The following is a 17,921-nucleotide window of genomic DNA, read 5'->3' as shown; positions in this document are numbered from 1 at the left end:
AAGGATGAGAAATCAAAAAGAGAAGCAGATGACGTCTGTAATCAGCAATCTCGGTTAGATTTCATAAAATGTTATTGCGACCAGGCCTCTGTAATTATAGTTTTTTTTACATAAAAAGGTAATTAACTGAATAGAACAATAGAACTCATTGTCTAGTATCGAATATCCTTAATTTGCAAATAGAGTCCGGTCTCAGTTTATAAGAATAACAGAAATAAACATTATTCATTTCTACTGACACAGAACTGTATTGTTTTTATATTGGAACAGGTTTTCACGAAAGTATCCCATTTATTTTATTTTCAAATCCTGAGAGTACATGAATGTTTTTTATGGAGCAGGGGAAATAGAAGTAACTGAATTATGACAAACACTAAACACATATTTATCGAGAATCAAGAGAAACTTTCAAAGCCTCATAAAATCGAAATCTTGCCTGCTTCACAATAAATTTGCTGATCGCCTTCTAATCTGATCACCTTGATTTCAAATCATTTGATCTGATTGCCTTCATCAACGTTTCCTTTCCATTATAACCTCTATTTGTTTTTACAATTAGGAGTTTATTGCGGGAAGACGTGACTTTTTCTTAATATATCATGATATCTGCTAGATTAACAGCTGCATTTAAGCTCGAATTCCCATTCAAATTGCTATCAATTCAAATTGATCCGACATGTTTCCATGTAAATGTGAATGAAAAATATATTACATTTGAATCATGATCTGAAACTTTGCTCTTATAATTCTAGCATGAGCTCACTGTACTCTGTTAATCCACACCTTGCAAATCATATTATTCAGGACTGTTCAAGAAGGGTATGAATCGTTAAGTACCAACGAAATTCAATGGATGGGTTAGTAAAAAAATGAAAGTATTCATGTGGGTTTCTCTTATCAAAAGAAAGGATAGGCTAGACCATCTAAAATAATTTCATAATACTGTTTTTTTATCATTATTCAATAGATGCAGTTTCTAAAGTTACCTTCCCAGCAGCTTTACAAACCGGAAACTGATATAGCCTACAATATAAATTTCTCACAAATATTAATTCTCATTGATTCTCATTGATTATCATATCTCCGAATAGATAGGTTAGGAAGAGCCAAGCTACTAGAAATAAAGTAACTTCAACTAAGACTAATACGGATTCTCACATTGAAACCTTATCATGTTTAAAATCAGTGAATAATGAACCAATCTTTTATTAATTCATAAACAAATTAAACATTTTAAAAATATTTTTGAAAACTGCAGACTTGTAGTGATTTGAAGGAGGTAGACACTGCTTGTCAGTCAGTCAGTTTTTAAGTTTTTTTAATCTAACTCAAATCAAATCAACTAATAGTGGTTCGTCAGTATTATTTTCTGATTATTCACTACTACAAATATTTCACTGTACATACTTCAGTACATTCTTCGATGAGCACGGTAGAATGCAATGTAAGTGACAAATAATCAATAACATACCAGATAAGTTTGTCGATAACAAGCTATTTCCAGCCACTGACATATGGAAAATGTTTCCATCATTTTAAAAACTTTTCTTTAAAATATTGAAGAATCAACTATGACTAAATGCAATAAATATTGTTTTTGAGATAGAAATTTGATAACGAGAAAAAGTTTTTCAATTTTTTTATAACACCAGAAAATTTGAAATTCAGGCAAGACTAAATACAATAAATATTGATTTCGATGTAGTTTTTCGATTTAGAAAATGATGAATGCCTACATCGGAAGTTATGCTTCGATACAATACAGAACTAAAATTAGAAAGCTAGAAATGCTAAAAACCAACTAGTGTCACAAATTACGAAACAGATAAGCGAGAATTTATAGTGGAAGTTTTTATTGTGGCTGGTATAAATGAAATTGAAAATCTGGGAGTCATAAATTCATGAGTATACAGTGTCCCAAAACTCTCTTCCAGGCGTTATTCTCATTGTAAAACGTATTTGCAATGTCGATTCACGTTCATTATTCATCCATGTTTCAGTTTACATCTCCTGAGAGATCAATTGGGATCATGTAAGGGAAATGGATATCAAATTAAAACTAATCTTGAATTTTCCTAATAATGAGCTACAATAATTGGAACAATTAGTCAGATAACTATCCGTCAATATTTTTGGTACATAGATTCACCAAGAGACATCCACATTTTAATACATTTCATTGAAAACATTTATTTATCTGTGTTTTTATTTTAAAACTGTTGACTTCGTCAAAAGCAGTATTTCTCAAATTTCAAAATTCTGAAGAAAATGATGTGTTATGAGTTTTGTAAAATCGGACCATAAAAAACTGAGTAAATCGTCAATTCAATGGCAAATATGTTGTGATGAAATCAACAGTTCAGTAGTTTGTGATTCGATTTTGATGGGCTATCTGAGACGCAATTTTCATAAAAATTGCCAGTTTCTGCGTAAAACGTCATTGAAAATTACAGTTTGTCACCCGCTTGAAAAACATGCAATTTTGAGACTCATAAGTACTTTTAAGAAAATCACTAGTTTTTCAATAAACCCATAGAATAAGAGTAGAAAAAGATTGATACATATGTTTTCTCTATGAGAAAACTATTGCAAATTTCAGCTGATCACCTATTTAGAATTGTATAATTAATTTCTTCATGGGAAATTCATTATTTCAATTAGGCCTAAATTATCAAGATAATATATTTTTGAGATTGACTGTTTTTATTTATGATCGACTTTAAACAAAATGGCACCTGTACTGTAAACTGATGTGAATCAAGAATATGATCACACATTTCAGTTTATCAGAGTATTCGAATATTAAGAAAATTTTTCAGTTTTGGTACATCATTTTAATAGTTTATAAAATACGATTATTTTATTAGTATAACTTACCACTGAGGCCCCACACCCAGGCTGACGCAGTAATGAGGCGTGGCCATGTCTTTTTCTAAACCAGCACTGAAAATAAAATTGAAAAAAAATATTAATGTATTTTTCCAAACCAGCACTGAGAAAAAAAAACAAAACAATAATAAGAGTTGAGGAAGAAATGTTTACAATTATGCCAATTCACAACACAGTCCTTGGGTTTGACAGTAAGAAGGAAAAATTGACAGTAATTACACCTATTATACAATTATTGCATACTGAACTAATCTTGAAACGACAAACATTCGATTGAAATTCAGAAAATGAAACTAAAGCTTCAAGAATAAATTGTGTTGTTTGAATGCTTTATAATAATAATAATTTCTCTGGATGTTGGACGACACATCCAGAGGAGTTTATTCATAAATTCAGCAACATTACATATTATTTTCATATACATTATCAATAATATAACAGTATTCAATGTTTTTAAAATTATACCTAACTATATAATATAATATATGTGTCGAGGTTATCATCAAATTAATACAAATTTATGCTACAACAGATTAATACAAAAAAATCTAAAACTTTATCTATTACCCTAAGCATCACCTAGTACAATGTTACTAAACCGAGGTACTATTAATTTTTACCTATAAATTACCTTATTTGAAAAGAATACTACTTAAATCTGAATCCTACTTACTATTAGTTCATCACTACTTTGTATCCCAATACTGAATAACCAATGTCTAACTTTTCTTTTGAAGCTATTGAAATTTTCCTCTCCTTTGATTTCTATTGGTATTCTATTAGATATTGTAGGCCCTAAATATCCTAGTGATCTTTGCCCAAATGCTGTGTTCATTCTTGGTACTTCTTGGTTGTTACGTTCTCTTATTATAGTATTATTTCCATGATTTATGAAATGGTTCCTATTACTTTCCTTGCCCTATTACCATAGGTAAGGAAAGTATTGCTTTCCAAAAAAAATTACGGTACCCTAATTTAAAGTTTTCTATACGTTTCAAGGTCCCCTGAGTCCAAAAACATGATTTTTGGGTGTTGGTCTCTCTGTGTGTGTGTGCGTGTGTGTGCGTGTGTGTGTGTGTGTGTGTGTGTGTGTGTGTGTGTGTGTGTGTGTGTGTGTGTGTGTGTGTGTGTGTGTGTATGTCTGTGAACACGACAACTCCATTCCTAATCAACCGATTGACTTGAAATTTTAAACTTAAGGTCCTTATACAATGAGGATCTGACAATAAGAAATTCAATAAAATTGAATTCAAAAGGGCGGAAAAAATGGCGGATAATTACTAAAAAACCATGTTTTTCACGGTTTTCTCGAAAACGGCTCTAACGATTTTCTTCAAATTCATACCATGGATAGCTATTTATAAGCCCTATCAACTGACATGAGTCTCATTTCTGGGAAAATTGCAGGAGCTCCGTAATATTGTTGTGAAAAATGGCGGATAATCACTAAAAAACCATGTTATTCGCGGTTTTCTCGAAAATGGCTCTAACGATTCTCTTCAAATTCATACCATGGATAGCTATTTATAAGCCCTATCAACTAACATGAGTCTCATTTCTGGGAAAATTGCAGGAGCTCCGTAATATTCTTGAGAAAAATGGCGGATAATTACTAAAAAAACCAAGTTTTCCACGATTTTCTCAAAATAACTTGACCGATTTTTTCAAATTCATACTCTGAATAGTTATTTATCAGTTCTATCAACTGACATGAGTCTCCTTACTGGGAAACTAATGGGGGGTCCACCCCATCCTTGAGAAATGGACTTTGTAACATTCTTCTCGTGCATGAAATAGGTAGGTAGCGCAGTTCATAAAAAGAACACATAGTCGAGATATTTCATATGTAGAACAGCTGTTTTGACGATTTTAAAAAAATGACGACTAAAAAAAATCATCGAATTTCACAATTTACACAAAGGAAAAAGTACTCTGAAAACAATTATATATACACATATACAAAAGTCTGATCGTAGTTTCAATTTCAAATATGAGCAAGGAAAGTTGTGTGAGTGTACCACACCAGATTTTTTTGATGTGTTTTCATATACCCTAATAACAAGAAAATACACAATTGCCCAACGTTGAGTACTCTATTTTCTATAAATAATTCTACAGTTGGAAACCGGATTTCCCTGTTTCCCATTATTTTCAAAATGCGTTTTTGAGTTTCAAATAATGGATCTATAAAACTGAAGTTAGCTGCACCCCAAACTGACAGACCGTACCTTAAAAGAGATTCGAATATATTTAAATATATTTAATAAAACTATTCGAACTGGTAATAAATGAAATCGACTATTACTGTACTGATACAATTATAATTTATTAAGCAAGAACGATTACACTAAACTCTCTGCTACTTAATTGAATACATTTTTAATTGCATGAATACATTTCAATTGTGAGTGCATCAATACAGTACTAGTCGATTTCATTTATTACCAGTTCGAATGGTTTTTTTAAATATATGACACATTCAAACAACACAATTTATTCTTGAAGCTTTAGTTTCATTTTCTGAATTTTAATCGAATGTTTGTCATAAAACTAAAACTAACAAAAACTATTTTGATAAAGGCGTGATAAGCCGGAACTATCCGTGATTAAAATAAAATAAAAAGGGTACTAGTAATTCTATGTAACTAAGCTTTCAAGAAGCCCTATAAAAATACATGAATACCTTTTTTTATAGTGAAATAAAATTCCTAATCATATATCAATGATGATGCCTTGAGTATCAATGAGTTTTGGATAATGAGAACTGATAATATCAATAAATCTGAATTCAAAGTAATTTGGAAGAGCTGAATATGAAATAATGAATGGTCCTGATTTATAGGAGGAAATTTGAATACAAGTTGTATGCAATAGAAACCAAATAATTTTGAAGATTCCAATGCATCTTTCATCTTATGAATTTGGAAGATGTAAGGAATCACCAATATACGTTGCTGAATAGGAAGAAAGAATAAACATCAATATTATTCTATTGATAGAAATGAAAAGGTGAATAACCTATACGTTGGCATGGGTTTGATTATTGGATTGGAGTGCGATTTCAGTGCTTTGTAATGTAAAAGCCAAATCCCAAATGCTAGTATAGGAATTATGTCCATTCATATAAAATTATATATGATTCAGAACAATAAGCTGATACATCATGAATGAGAAAATGAAGGTCAAGCTCAAATTTAATAGTATGTGGAAAAAATATGAGAATGTAAATCTCTCAAGATTAATTTTATTGTATTAGTGAAAAGCTGCAGTTGAAATAGAAAAGTGCACTAGTAGGCACAAATCTGCCTGTCAAAACAACTTTCAGTTTTCAACATGGAATGCACAATAACAATTTCATTTAACTAAATGTCTGTAATTTTGCTATAAAACGCAGAAAAAGTTATTTTTATGTACAAAATTTTGGCTGGCGAATCTCTATTTCTTGGCAAACATCACCGTGCAAGTCTACATAAAAACAATACAACACGAAGTTCAAGACGAGCTTAATTCAGCCCTTATTCTTTGGACCGGATGATCTTTGCCAACAACAACAACAACATACCTCAAGATATTGAAATTATAAATCGAAATTGGTGGATCATAGTCTCAACTTGTACATCTTTGAACCAGGCTGAGCTGTTGATTTGAAAGCAAGTCCAAAATCAAAGACAAATTGATATGATAAGACAAATTACGATAACGAAGACTATAAAAAACTTCTATTCTTACAAGGAATGAACAGTGCTATAGAAAACGTCACAACGATCAAACACAAAGAATACACAAAAATAATCTATCATTAAACACAATGAAAAAGTAAATTACAAAAAATGTATAAATACAAAAATGGAAGCTTTGATAAAATAAAAGTTATAAAGTCATCGCATTATGATTAGGGATGGTATCCAAAACTCAAAATAATAGTGGTCTATTGGTAGAAATAGGAAAGTAAACACAGTGGCAAGTAAACAAACCAAACCTTATTGTCTGTAATAGTGGTTTTCAGAAGATGGCTAATTTTCATTGCAATTCTGGTAAAGGCAAGTTTTCTAACGAAATTATCTATTTAATGTAGGCCTATCTATAATCAATTCTAGATCACCATTTTATGATACAAATATGAATGTTAACTGAATATTTAGAAACTTCAATTTGTAATGGTAAGATCTGCAAATTCACAGTAAATTTCATGACCAAGATAAGTTGAAAGTTTGTTATTCTAATCAGCATACTATTGCCTGGTGTCAGGTCGATTTCACTAGAGAACCTCGAATTTGAACTAGATTCAAGAAATCTTCTCCAGAGTTCAAAGATGCACTGCACATGACCTTTTTCCTGATTTATCATCTCAATTTACAAGCATAATCCGGAAATAAGAATGATATCTCAAGAGGAAATTCAATTCTAAGACAGCTTATGAACCGTACTTTCATGGTCAATGTCCATATTTTATTGACTAGTCTATAGCCGAAATGTCCATGCATGTAACTGAGTAATCCAAATAGAAATTCATGAGTACATTCACAATTGAATTCACTATTGATGTAGTAGTATCGTTCCATAATGAAAGAAAAATATGTACTTACAATCTAAAATGTAGAATTGACAAAATCAGTGTGTTTTTCTTTCATCAATTTAAATGACATTTCAGGAGTTGCATTGTAAATCATGAGTGATTTTGTATTTTCCAAAATGAATGAAAACAAATTGCATGTTGTCAACCACTAACCAATTTAAAAACTTTTATATACGGTAACCAGGTTCCATGGCTTAACCAGCCACTTTTAGCCACTAATCTTCGCTTCATCTGTTTGTTTGCTGCTATAAAATTTAGTTGTGTTATTTAAAAGTTCATAATGGTTGAAGTTGAAGACATTCAATTTGTTTTTATCCATTAACTCAAATAGCTCGAAGGGAAGATTTCTTAAAATACCTCTTTGAAATAATACAAAAGGTTTCAATAATTTTTTAATGATAAGTAAAATGCCTTAAAATTGTTTAGATAAAATAATCCTGTTACTTAATTTATTCAATAAATTTCTTAATGAAAACATCTAGGCTTGTGTTTACAGACATTTCCTATCAGAACTATTCAAGTAACTAGTTACTAGGCAACTAAAGCGTGTCTGGTTAACTAAACTCTTCTTCAGAATCGTTAATAAAATACAGCAACTGGTGACCTCAAGAATACCAGAGCAGAAAATCATCCTGTCTCGTCAATAAATTTCCGGAGATTAAGTGCATGCTGATTTCTATTGAGGCTCTACTAATTATTACAAACCATCATGATGGTGACATCATTACTAAACATGAAATTGTTATTGATGATCGTTAGTTGTTGGAAGCAATATTTATCTACAAATAGAAAGTTTGGATATGCTGATCAGTCCAATACAATTTATTGAATTGTGAAGATTTCAATCTTAATGTTATAATGTTATTTTTGTCAACAATCTTATCAATGTTTTTTATTTTTCCAAATTCTTGACTCAGTATTTCCGTTTCCCTGACTCATAAATCAAATTATGAATGTTTCCGGATCTTTAGATATCTGGTAAACCCAAATAAATTATTATGGATACCTGCCACCAATACTACCTCCACCAACACACTAGAGTTCGTTAGTTTATAAGTGAATTTAATGAATATGCAAACTTAAGGCCCGTGTTACATTAGGACACCAGTTGGACGTAAGTTGAGTCCGTGTGTGAAGCATTCTGGGACACCAACCGGACACCATAACTATAGAGAAAAGAAACCTTGCATCTACCATAACCTGGTAATGTGATGAAAGTAATAAGAATTTATGTCCCGCGAATCGCTCGGACACTTGGTGTCCCAGCCTGGTGTCCTAAATGATACGGACCAAAGACGTTCAACTACATCACAGGCAAAAATATAATTACACGATGCAATTCCAAAATTGTAAGATGTTTTATTCACAAGTTTGAGTTGAATACATAGAATTTATTAAATCAGTATACAATTTGTATTAAATCAGTATGCAATTCATGCAACATTTAGTTATTAGTAGGGTTAAAAAATTGTCGAGATGATAATTTTATAGATTAGTGATACAACAGATTATTATAGACCTGGAAGATAACTTTTAGAAGGGTACTGAATTAAGACTGGAACTTGTAGCATAAATTGTCTACTACATTACAATTTTGTAAACTAGATGTGTGAAGTAAGAACAAATTTACAATTTACATGTTGCATTTGAATTCTTGCAGGAGATAATTTATGGAAGAATACTGAATAACAAAGAATATTCTCAGTAAACAAATCAAGATAGTTGGCTTTTGAACAATCATATATTACAGCATTGAATTTGATGACGCAATTGTGTTTTTTTTTTTAAATAAACGGAAGCGATAGACAATCGATAATAATATAGAGATGATTATATCTATTTAAATTACAGCAACTGTCACAAAATAAATCAACCTGGCAATCAGTTTGAAATCTTTCATAAAATATTTTCCATGGAATGCAAGTTGAGCTTCATCTTATTTTTGAATAAACAAGTTTTTTCAATTCATCAAATTTTGAGAATCATAACATTTGAGAGACCAGATTCAATTTATATTGTGAATTGATGACTTCAATATATCAGAGAATTATGGAAGAAGAAAATAAATCAATTAAATAGAATCTACTACTTGAACCGGTTCGAACTACATATTTATGAGAAAATTGAAAAAATAATTTTTTATAGTTTCTAGAGATTGATGATGGTGCAGCAACCAAAACTAGTTTCTCAATTTTTAGTGGTTATGACAGTATGAAGTCGTTTTATTTGATATGGATATGTGTACCACAACATTATTACTTCCAAACAATTGAACTATCATTACTTTTACTATGAGTCTGTGACACAGAAAAATTTAACAGAAGTAGAAATAATACTCAATTTGTATTCTATTTAATATTAAATAACAATTGAAATGCTTGGTTCAAGAACAATAATTATGTTACAAGGTTCATAAATGATTTGTTAGTGATTTGATGAATGGGATTACCGCAGCACTAGTGAATGAAAGTTACTGTAGACAATAAATCAAGTATCAACGAGTTTTAATTCAATATTCTAGTGTTCCATGAGTTAGAAATTGAATGAGACTGGATAAACATATACAACTAACCCTATTAATGAACTTGGAGTAAATAAAGAGAACATTGCTCTAGAAAATCCTTGTATGAATGCAAAACACACGACTCTGACCCGTTGAACTGTCCGAAAATGATCACCGAACAAAAGAACAATACCATGATAAACTCCGATCTATTTCGGTAAACAATATTATCGCTGTCTCTCAATACTACAGCACATTTGTCTCAGTAGATAACAAGCCAAGGCGTGTTGAATTATGCCTCAAGTACGGCTGAGACTAGACAGTGTGCAGCACTCAACGTGAAATTCAACCAACGAATCATTTCCTTCCATTTCTATAATTGATATTGAACGGTCGAATGTTAACGCAAGTAATATTGAAAGCGGAACAGAGAATTTATTAGAACGATAACAAACGGGAACTGCTTTAAACACAAAGCTAAATGGAACTACAACTTTCAAAACATCATACAACCTAATGTAAAACCTCGCACTTATGCCTTTCACTGACATAAATTCCTCTAAGTGCAATAACACACTCTGACCAAGCTAGTAGCCTTTTTTTATCAGTGTTGTTGTTTATTTCAAGACCAATCCACTAACATTAGTGTCAGTTCCCGTTTCTCTCACTATACAGCACATGCCATGTATCAGAGCTTTGTTATAATTATTTTCAACAACACCACATATATATTATATTATTCATGTTTCAATTTACAGATGTTCTCATCTGATTTTCATTAATATTTGCACTACATATATACTGCAATTATAATATTTTATTTATATTTTTACTGCAATACTATTATTCATTTAAAACGTTCCTACATATTTTATTTAAGATTGGAGATTATTTTTAAACCTCTCTTATTATCATAGTTTTAACAACAATATTTCTTTCCAATCTCTCTCCCTATCACCATCAAATGTGATAATAAACTAATTTTACATTTAATTAAATTCAAGTTTTGTAAATTTATTACAATAGGTAGTCTACAGTTTCTGTTTTTAGGCTTGGTTAATTATTCCTTTTGTCCAGTTATTTATGCATTCCACGGTATTTAGATGAAAATGCTTACAATGCTTTTATTTTTCTATTTAACAGGCACATGACGTTTTCGATCTTTATACAAAACATTTCTATTATTATCTCATTTTTAGGTAGCCTTATAGTAATAATTTTAGAAATAATAATAATAATTGGTACTAAATGGATTACACTCTTAAAATATAACCGTGCTTGTGAATAGGTTCCAGTTATAAAAGCGTAGAAGTTATAAATCATCTAAGGGAAGAATACAACTCTTTGTGTGACGAATAATTGGATAAATAAATTGGTTATTCACTGTTCTAGAAAAAATTGACAATGTTGTTTTTATGTCTTCATATCATTCTGATATTCTCAATGATTTGTCTCCTTCTACTTCCAAAGATATATTGTGAAATGTACTATTGAGATTAATTGTCTGTAAAAGTATGAGTAAGATAAAATGTATTCTTATCTGCCATTCTTGATTCTATCCAATTATTCATTAGAGATTCTGTCAACATTTCCCAGTAAATAATCAACTAGAAACAGTTCTATTTATTTTTAAACTAGCAGATAACCTGTGCTTTGCACGGGAGGAAATTTTGTGTTGTAGAATGCAATTTCCTTTTCCAGGAAACATGAAAAATTGTATAATTATCAATTATTTTGTAAAAATTACGTTGATAATCTTTGTCAGAGTTGCAAATTCTCAGAAAATAATAAATGAAAATAGTCATGAGGTTGCGGGCTCTCATTCATGAAAAGCGCGTGCTACCAATTAAGCTACGGAATCACTTGGAGAAAGATCCATTTGGTTGAGCTTTTATTGTTGCGAAGACTTAGGCCCGGTTGCACAAAAGCAGTTTAATTTTAACCATGATTAATTTTAGGAGAACCAATCAGAGAAGGCCTTTTCTATAATACTGCTTTTCTGATTGGTTCTCGTGGAATTAATCACGATTAAAATTTAACCGGCTTTTGTGCAACCGGCACTTTGAATCACAAATTGAATAAATTTTAGTTAGGATTATTAGTAAATTAGAATTAATCGATTAATAGTAATAGAAATTGCCGTATCACGAAAAATTCAGATAAAATTATAAAAAAGCTGGTTGTAGATTCAAAATTTAGTAGGCTATGCGAGGTCATTTTATTTGACATCACATGAGTAGATAATTTGTGCAAATTTATAATCAACTTGGTAGGCATGATTGAACAGCACGAGTTTTAATGAACTATCAATATCAATTAAGAGATTATAAATGGATAGAGTGAATTTCACCAACGATAAATACATACCGTAGTCTCACTGGGAAATTATTAAGTGCTAATAATTGCGTGGTAACAATAATATCAATGCTCAGAAAAAGTAGTATTTCAAACGCAATAGGTAATCAAAATGTGTAGCATATCAATATCATATCATAACTTAATTACCGTAAATTAAAGATAATTATTTAAAATTTCTCAACTGAATGAGAGCATATATTAACTTAGTTTGTCCAAAGTACAGGCGTTAAAGATAGAAAATAGAGTAAAATAGAAAGTGTGGATTAATTCCAATCAAAAGTTAGTTTACCAAGTAATTTAATAATAGGCCTATTATTAACTAGCAGGGACACCAAGATAAGCATGAATAGTACTTAAATAATCACGAGCTTTTCTACATAAATTCTACTTAACGGTAATGCAATATTCAACAATGACGTATGAAATTCATAATTTAAAAATTCAAACTTATCAAGTAAACTTCCATAACAAAGCCACAATACTTGAGAAAGAGGATAGGCTACAAGTTTAGTACCTACGGAACCTATGTAAAGGTAACTGTCTAATATTAGGTGAATTAAAAATAAAAATCTAATGAAGATCAAAATGTAATCACACACAATTTAAACACAGGTATATAATTTTTTGATGATAGAAGTTATCGAACCGATATTTCCATCAATTTAAAACAAATAAAGAGAATCTGATCCTGACGAAAACATAGGATATCACGTAGGCGATCACCATTTTCTTACACTGAGTTGACACGTAAAACAGAATATTGTAGCTACCTTGTAAAATTTTAGATCAAGTTATTTATTAAGGAATAAATGTACTTCCAAATAGCATTCCTGTAAATTATTTTCAAGCAAAAAGAAGAAATTAAATATAATTACAGAGATTGAAACGTAAATTGAGACCTACTTACCTACTAGAGATTAAACCAGGCATACTGTCTAAAATACTCTCTTTACTACTCGATTCTTGATTGGAATTAATAATCATAATTTTTAAGTGACAAACAGCTTGAATAATTCTATTAAAACAATCTCTTTTATCCCAAAATGATTACAAGTCAAGACAGATTCACGATTGAAGTTCAGTCGTTCTATGACAATGGTCTGCTTCTGCTAGTTAGCTCAAGCTGCCTTTTCTATATAGGTCGCTTGACGTTTACTACAAGATGGCATTGACTCTTGTGGAGAGGAATCTCAATACTGCTTCAATGGGCGCCAATTACAAAGTGTGATACAATGAAAAAAAATCCTTTCATTCGGTTTTACAAGTCTCAAAATTTCAAAAAGGTTAAACAATTCACTAAAACGCGTTCCTTAAACATATTTTTTCCACATATTTGTTCCGTTTGGATTTTTGTAACACATATGGAATATTGAGTGGTTAATTTTGAATACTCGCATTAGATACGCGTATCTTGATACATACATGATAGGCTATTATAATTGTATCATATACCTCCAGATAAAACCATTAAACATCAACATTACACTACCTGAATACAGTTAATTTGCAGTATAAAATAGGATTTATGTATTAATAACCTTTTATTGAAACAGTTTTTACATCATATCGAGCCTATTCATATCTTCTCATATCTGCTGTTACTTTTCTTAGTTTCCCAAATACCTAGCTATGATAAATACGGTACCTACCTACTATAGTCTGAAGCAATACCTACTGAATAAATATAATTAAGTTACCTTTCAATAAATAAATAATAACTCTTTAGGATATATGCCTAATGAATATAATGAGACGATGAACTATGAAAATAGTACAGTAGGCTACCTACGGCTTCTCTTTATATTATGTAACACTATGAACGCTCATTTTTCGCCCAAATACAAATTTTACTCAAGGAAATGAAGCTGAAATAATAAGATAAAAGTGAATAGATATCTCATTTTACTCAATCATTTTTAAAGACAACATTTCAATGAAGCTTCTCACTCGATAAATAACATTAATTTTAATATTACAATGCAGTAAAATAAATTTCTATAAACGACAAGCCATCCACTCTAACAGATTAAATTTCGCATTTCATATTGTTAATTTCAAAGTGCAATTTATCAAGAGATCGGTTCAAGTCAAGCTATGAAATCTAATCTAATTAATGAATTTCCATTACTCACTTTAATCCTACTGTTGATTTCAAAGTAGAAAATTCGGTAGAATAACAATGATAGATATTAATAATACTGTATTAATTTGAAACAATAATATTATTATTAATTCATTGAGAGCAACCAATCATGCAATCTAATGAATGAATATTTTACTCATATGACTATATTTCTCTAGAAGTAGGGAATATAGTTTATGAATCCAATAATCTAATAGTTACCGTACCTTACATAATAATATACGGTATTGTTAATAATATAAAAATACACATTTAGAGAAAGAACAGTTCAAATTATACACTCATCTAATCTAATGGATGTGATTCCCTACTTGATAAATTTCTTGTTAAATATGAATAGATAGTATACAATTCTAATCTTCACAAATACAAAATCTTCTAATCTTATATGGTACCTAGTCTTCTCAATTACAAATGTTATAATCTTCTTCAAAAATTTATATCGTAAAATCTAATACAAATCATTAATCATCTTTGATTCTGTAGAAGTTATAGTGCCAATAGGCTCAATACTCAATAGACTAAGAACAAAAAATATTATAAATTCTCTAGGAAAAATGTTTAATTGACTTCATCCTTGAGACTATCTTTCATACGCAAGGAATGAATGAGTTTTGTCAAGTCTAAAATAGATATGATTGAGATAATCTCTCTCATATTCATAAAAGATCCTTTTTCCATTTAGGTTTCCTAAAGTTTCCCATTAGGGAACTTAGGACTATAGCCTATACGGCGAGGTGGAACTAACCTTGGGTCTCCCCACCATTGCAAGTCATACGCTAATAATAATACTTTTTCCATATTTTCTACAAAATTTACATCTGTATTGCAAATATATATAGTACTGTATTATAAGTCAATAATAACTCTCTACTTCAACCCACAGGGTCCATTTTTAACTTATTCTGGTATATTAACAAATTTCCTTCAAATCTCTTACGACAATAGAATACTAGTTTTTATTAATCAAATTGGGACTGTTCACTTAATTTTAATGTATGTATTATCAATATAAAAAATTGAGAAGTTCCAAATATTAAAACAATCAATGAACACTTGAATAAAACTCAACAGAAAAGCAAATACTGGATGTACTTTTCAACTACTGCCATTACATACATTCCTTATAAAAACTTTGCATATGCTGCACAATTGAACACAGATAGCTTTATCTCAAATATAGCACAACATTGACGGTAAATTTTGTATGCTGTGTAAAATAACAATGAACAGAGATATTGTGGAATTTCTCCATATTAAGGTGAAATGGAAACGATATTGTTAGTTCCATATAATTTATTTGAGCCAAAAGTAAGTTTAAATGCACTTAGGCATCATCTTCAGTGGTCTTTTTTGGTCAGTATGTGGAACTGACAATATCGTTTTCATTTCACCATGATGACAAAAAATTATGGTAGGTAGTTCAATTTAGCATGGTTGCATTGAACTACTGTACCGTCAATGATTCACATTATTAATATATACAGGTGAGTTCCCATAAAATACTACAACTCGGAAATCTCCATCTTTATTGAAGCTCTGAGTTCGTGTCCTTGAAAACCTTGTTATTCAGAATGCAAGCGTTGAAAATGATGGTACAATGTTCAATGGAGTATGTGGGTGTCATCAGCTGAATCATTCTTCCCTGCAATAAAAATGCAGGGGAATGCATAAAAATTACATAACACATGTAGATAATACACAGTTTCTAATGTTGACACATACAACAGTAATAAACATATAAACAGTGGCGTAGCTAGAAAAAAATTTCGGAGGGGATCATAGCATTGGAGTAGAAAGCACCTAAATTTTGAGGTAGACACCGAGAGGAAAAATTTGAAAATATACGTTCAAAATTTGAAAATATACCTTCAAATCTCGGAGGGGATCATAGCATTGGAGTAGAAAGCACCTAAATTTTGAGGTAGACACCGAGGGGAAAATTTAGAAAATATACCTTCAATTTGGTGCGATTTTACGCAATTTCCACTTGAAAACAAACATTCCATTCAAGTTTTTTTTGTGATCAGTAGGCTATTTATTATTTTCCCTTGAAAATTTTCATAGGCCTATGGGGTTTTGATTAAATAACAAATAGAATGGAATGAAGTAGAATTTTATTAGTCCTACAGAATTAGTCCTACACATAGATAACAATCTAGAATGCTCAAGTTTTCGTTCCAATAAAGCACTGTTTCAACCAACTTTACAGGCTTAGTTTCAACGTGATTAACATTTTTTTCAAATTTACATGGTTTTCACTTAAGTGTTCAAACATAGTTGGGGGGGGGATAAAACAATTTATTTCCAAATATTAGGGGGATGTGTTCCTCCTGTCCACGGTAGAAACTACTCCCGTTCATCATAACTGTAAAATTTTCGGGGCTAGTCTCTAGTAGAAGCTGTTGAAACTTTGTTTAAGGACATGCATGAAACTGAATAAACTATAATCAACTAGACCAATATAAGCTTTATTAAATTTCTTCATAATAATAGATGGTAAAAAGTGAACTAACTTTGAAGTGCTATGTGTAGTTTCTCTATCCCCTGCGCTCTAAACCACTATAAGAAAAAAGCTCATTATTATTATTACCATTGCTTTGCTATTGCAGTGCTATTGCAGTGGTATTCTCTCATCCCATTTATCGACTTACATAGAACAATATAACGAAAATATGGCATTAGATGCTAATTTTTATGGCTGATCCAGCCACAAAAAAATCAGGTTCCATTTCGGAGGTGGGGGGGATACATCCCCATATCCCCCCTGGATACGCCACTGCAAACAATGAAACATATCTTGCATGTGTGAGTTAAAGGTATAAAGGAATAATAATACATCATTGCTGTTTGGGGGAAAAACATAGATTGAACTGTTTAGTCAATCTTCTCTTACCGTAGCTTTAGGAAGAAACAGAAATAGTAATGTCTTTCACTTTATAACAGAGCCAGGTCCGAATTTGCCAATTTGGGGAGTCTACCTGCTCTACCACCCCTATGCAAAATATAAAGAAGCCTTCGACCCTTCTCCCCATCACTAACCGCTACTGAATAGGCCCAACCAGTTTCTGAATTTATGAACTAGAGAAAATAAAATGAAGACCCTAATAGCTTTTACAAACTATATCCCACACAATACTATTATTTAAAACACAGTCATCTTCATTAGATAAAGCACAAACGAATACTAAACAATATTTAGTAAAGAAAAAAGCCCCTAAAACTTATTCTACATAATTTGATTTTTTCATCCTGTCTAGATGCACATCCGGCCCTGCTATTATATGTCATCTATCCCATATAGCATGTGGGCACTGAGAAAACTGTACCCTCTATGTTCATATAAATACTGACTTATTGTGTTAAATTTATTTCAGTTTATATAAGTCTTCAAATTTGCTTCAAGAAAAATCACTCTCTTAAAATGTGCCATGTGTGCCAATTTCATCCCA

At 30.8% G+C, this 17,921-nt stretch overlaps 1 protein-coding gene across 1 annotated transcript in view; it reads right to left on the bottom strand.

The window, feature by feature from the left end:
* Positions 1 to 17,921, bottom strand: part of LOC111044907 — a 33,841-nt gene that overhangs the window by 15,174 nt on the left and 746 nt on the right. Inside the window, exon 3 of the mRNA XM_039441453.1 lies at positions 2,878 to 2,932. Within this exon, the coding sequence (XP_039297387.1) occupies positions 2,878 to 2,932 (55 nt within the window). The remainder of the gene's footprint in view (positions 1 to 2,877; positions 2,933 to 17,921) is intronic.

This window comes from Nilaparvata lugens, chromosome X (genome assembly GCF_014356525.2).
Source record: "Nilaparvata lugens isolate BPH chromosome X, ASM1435652v1, whole genome shotgun sequence".
Classification (NCBI taxonomy): Eukaryota; Metazoa; Arthropoda; class Insecta; order Hemiptera; family Delphacidae; genus Nilaparvata; species Nilaparvata lugens.
This window is presented reverse-complemented; position numbering and strand designations above follow the sequence as displayed.